The sequence below is a fragment of the Dendrobium catenatum genome, unplaced genomic scaffold (assembly GCF_001605985.2).
Source record: "Dendrobium catenatum unplaced genomic scaffold, ASM160598v2 original_scaffold_54124, whole genome shotgun sequence".
Taxonomy (NCBI): domain Eukaryota; kingdom Viridiplantae; phylum Streptophyta; class Magnoliopsida; order Asparagales; family Orchidaceae; genus Dendrobium; species Dendrobium catenatum.
Genome location: NW_021372577.1, coordinates 1 through 1311, shown reverse-complemented (window position 1 = coordinate 1311; position 1311 = coordinate 1). Strand labels below are relative to the sequence as shown.

The 1311-nt window shown below is 40.7% G+C and overlaps 1 protein-coding gene across 1 annotated transcript; it reads right to left on the bottom strand.

Moving 5' to 3' along the window:
* Positions 1 to 86: 86 nt before the first annotated feature.
* Positions 87 to 1246, bottom strand: LOC110098600 (geraniol 8-hydroxylase-like). Its single transcript, XM_020825477.2, has one exon. The coding sequence runs from the start codon at positions 1137 to 1139 to the stop codon at positions 237 to 239; it is 903 nt and encodes a 300-aa protein (XP_020681136.1). The 5' UTR covers positions 1140 to 1246; the 3' UTR covers positions 87 to 236.
* Between the last annotated feature and the right edge of the window lie 65 nt (positions 1247 to 1311).

The following is a 1311-nucleotide window of genomic DNA, read 5'->3' as shown; positions in this document are numbered from 1 at the left end:
TAATTTATTATTTTTTAATTATTAATAAAAATATCTAAACTTGAATATTTAAAACTAATAATTAATTTTCGAATTAAAAAAACAAATAGCCCGTGAACAGTATGACGTCAATATTAAAATCAAATTGTTCACCCATGATGAAATAGCGACAAAAAAGACTATCGGTTGTGACGACCGAAGAACTGCAAACAAATATATGACGTTCCATTGAAGATGCTCTAACGAAAGCAAAATAATCAAATAATATGATTAATTACCAAAAGCAAGCATTTTATAATTCGTCTGCTAAGCTTGGAGTTATCTTCTTGACTTAGTTGAAGAAGCACATCCAAAATATCGGGATTAGTTCTTCTACCTTCTTCGGCCGTGGTTGTCAATCGATTTTCTACCATTTTATCCAAAAAATCATATAACTTATTATAGTAAACCGCAGAGCGGCGCCTTCGGCCTTGAAGATCCATTGGAGCCAAGAAAGGGAAGAAGTCGGAGAGGTTCGGTTTTCCGGCCTCTTCCATTAACCCCCAGATCAAATCCTTTAACTCTTGTGCGGATTCATATTTTAAATCTATCATATCAATAGATAAGAACGTGGTTGATATTAGATTGAGCACAGTGGAGAACGCCGCCAGCCCAATGTGCACGGCCTCGCCATTCTTCCCCCTTATATATGCCACAAGTTCATGAATCTTTCGCCGGCGAAGCGGTTGGGTTGCATCGAGAGATTGTGTGTTGAAAAGATGGGTCTTGACAAGAGTGCGGAGATACCTCCATGATTGGTTTTGAGACGACCATACCATCGAGAACTCATGGTGGCGGAGGGATTGGATAACATCGGGGACTTGTCGGCCGGAGATGAAGTGCTCTTTTGTTTTAAGGACTTCTTTTGCAGAGCTTGGCGAGGAGATGACGATTGTGTGGATGCTGCCGATTTTGAGAGACATGACTGGTCCATGAATTCGGGCAAGACGGGCTAAGGAGCGGTGGGGATTTTGGCCGAGCTCGAGTAGGTTGCCCAACACCGGGAGCGGCCTTGGCCCTGGCGGAAGTGGTAAATCCTTCGATGATCGACGTCTTAGAAAAAGTATGGTGAGAGCTATGAAGAATGCTGACCATAGAAGATAAAGTCTTATCTCTTCCATTATCTTTGTGGGAAGGTGAGAAATACTTAGGAATGAGAGAGAGAATTTTTATAAGCTGGGGAAGAAATGAAATGCTCATATGGCCTTACATTTGCCATTGCATATGATTGGCGCGTGAGTGTTAGGAAATTAAACTTAATAAGATTAGGTTTTGATTGAAGCACATAATCTA

What these genes read in the sequence shown, in the direction of transcription:
- LOC110098600 (XM_020825477.2), bottom strand. Translation starts at nt 1,139, where the DNA reads ATGGAAGAGATAAGACTTTATCTTCTATGGTCAGCATTCTTCATAGCT.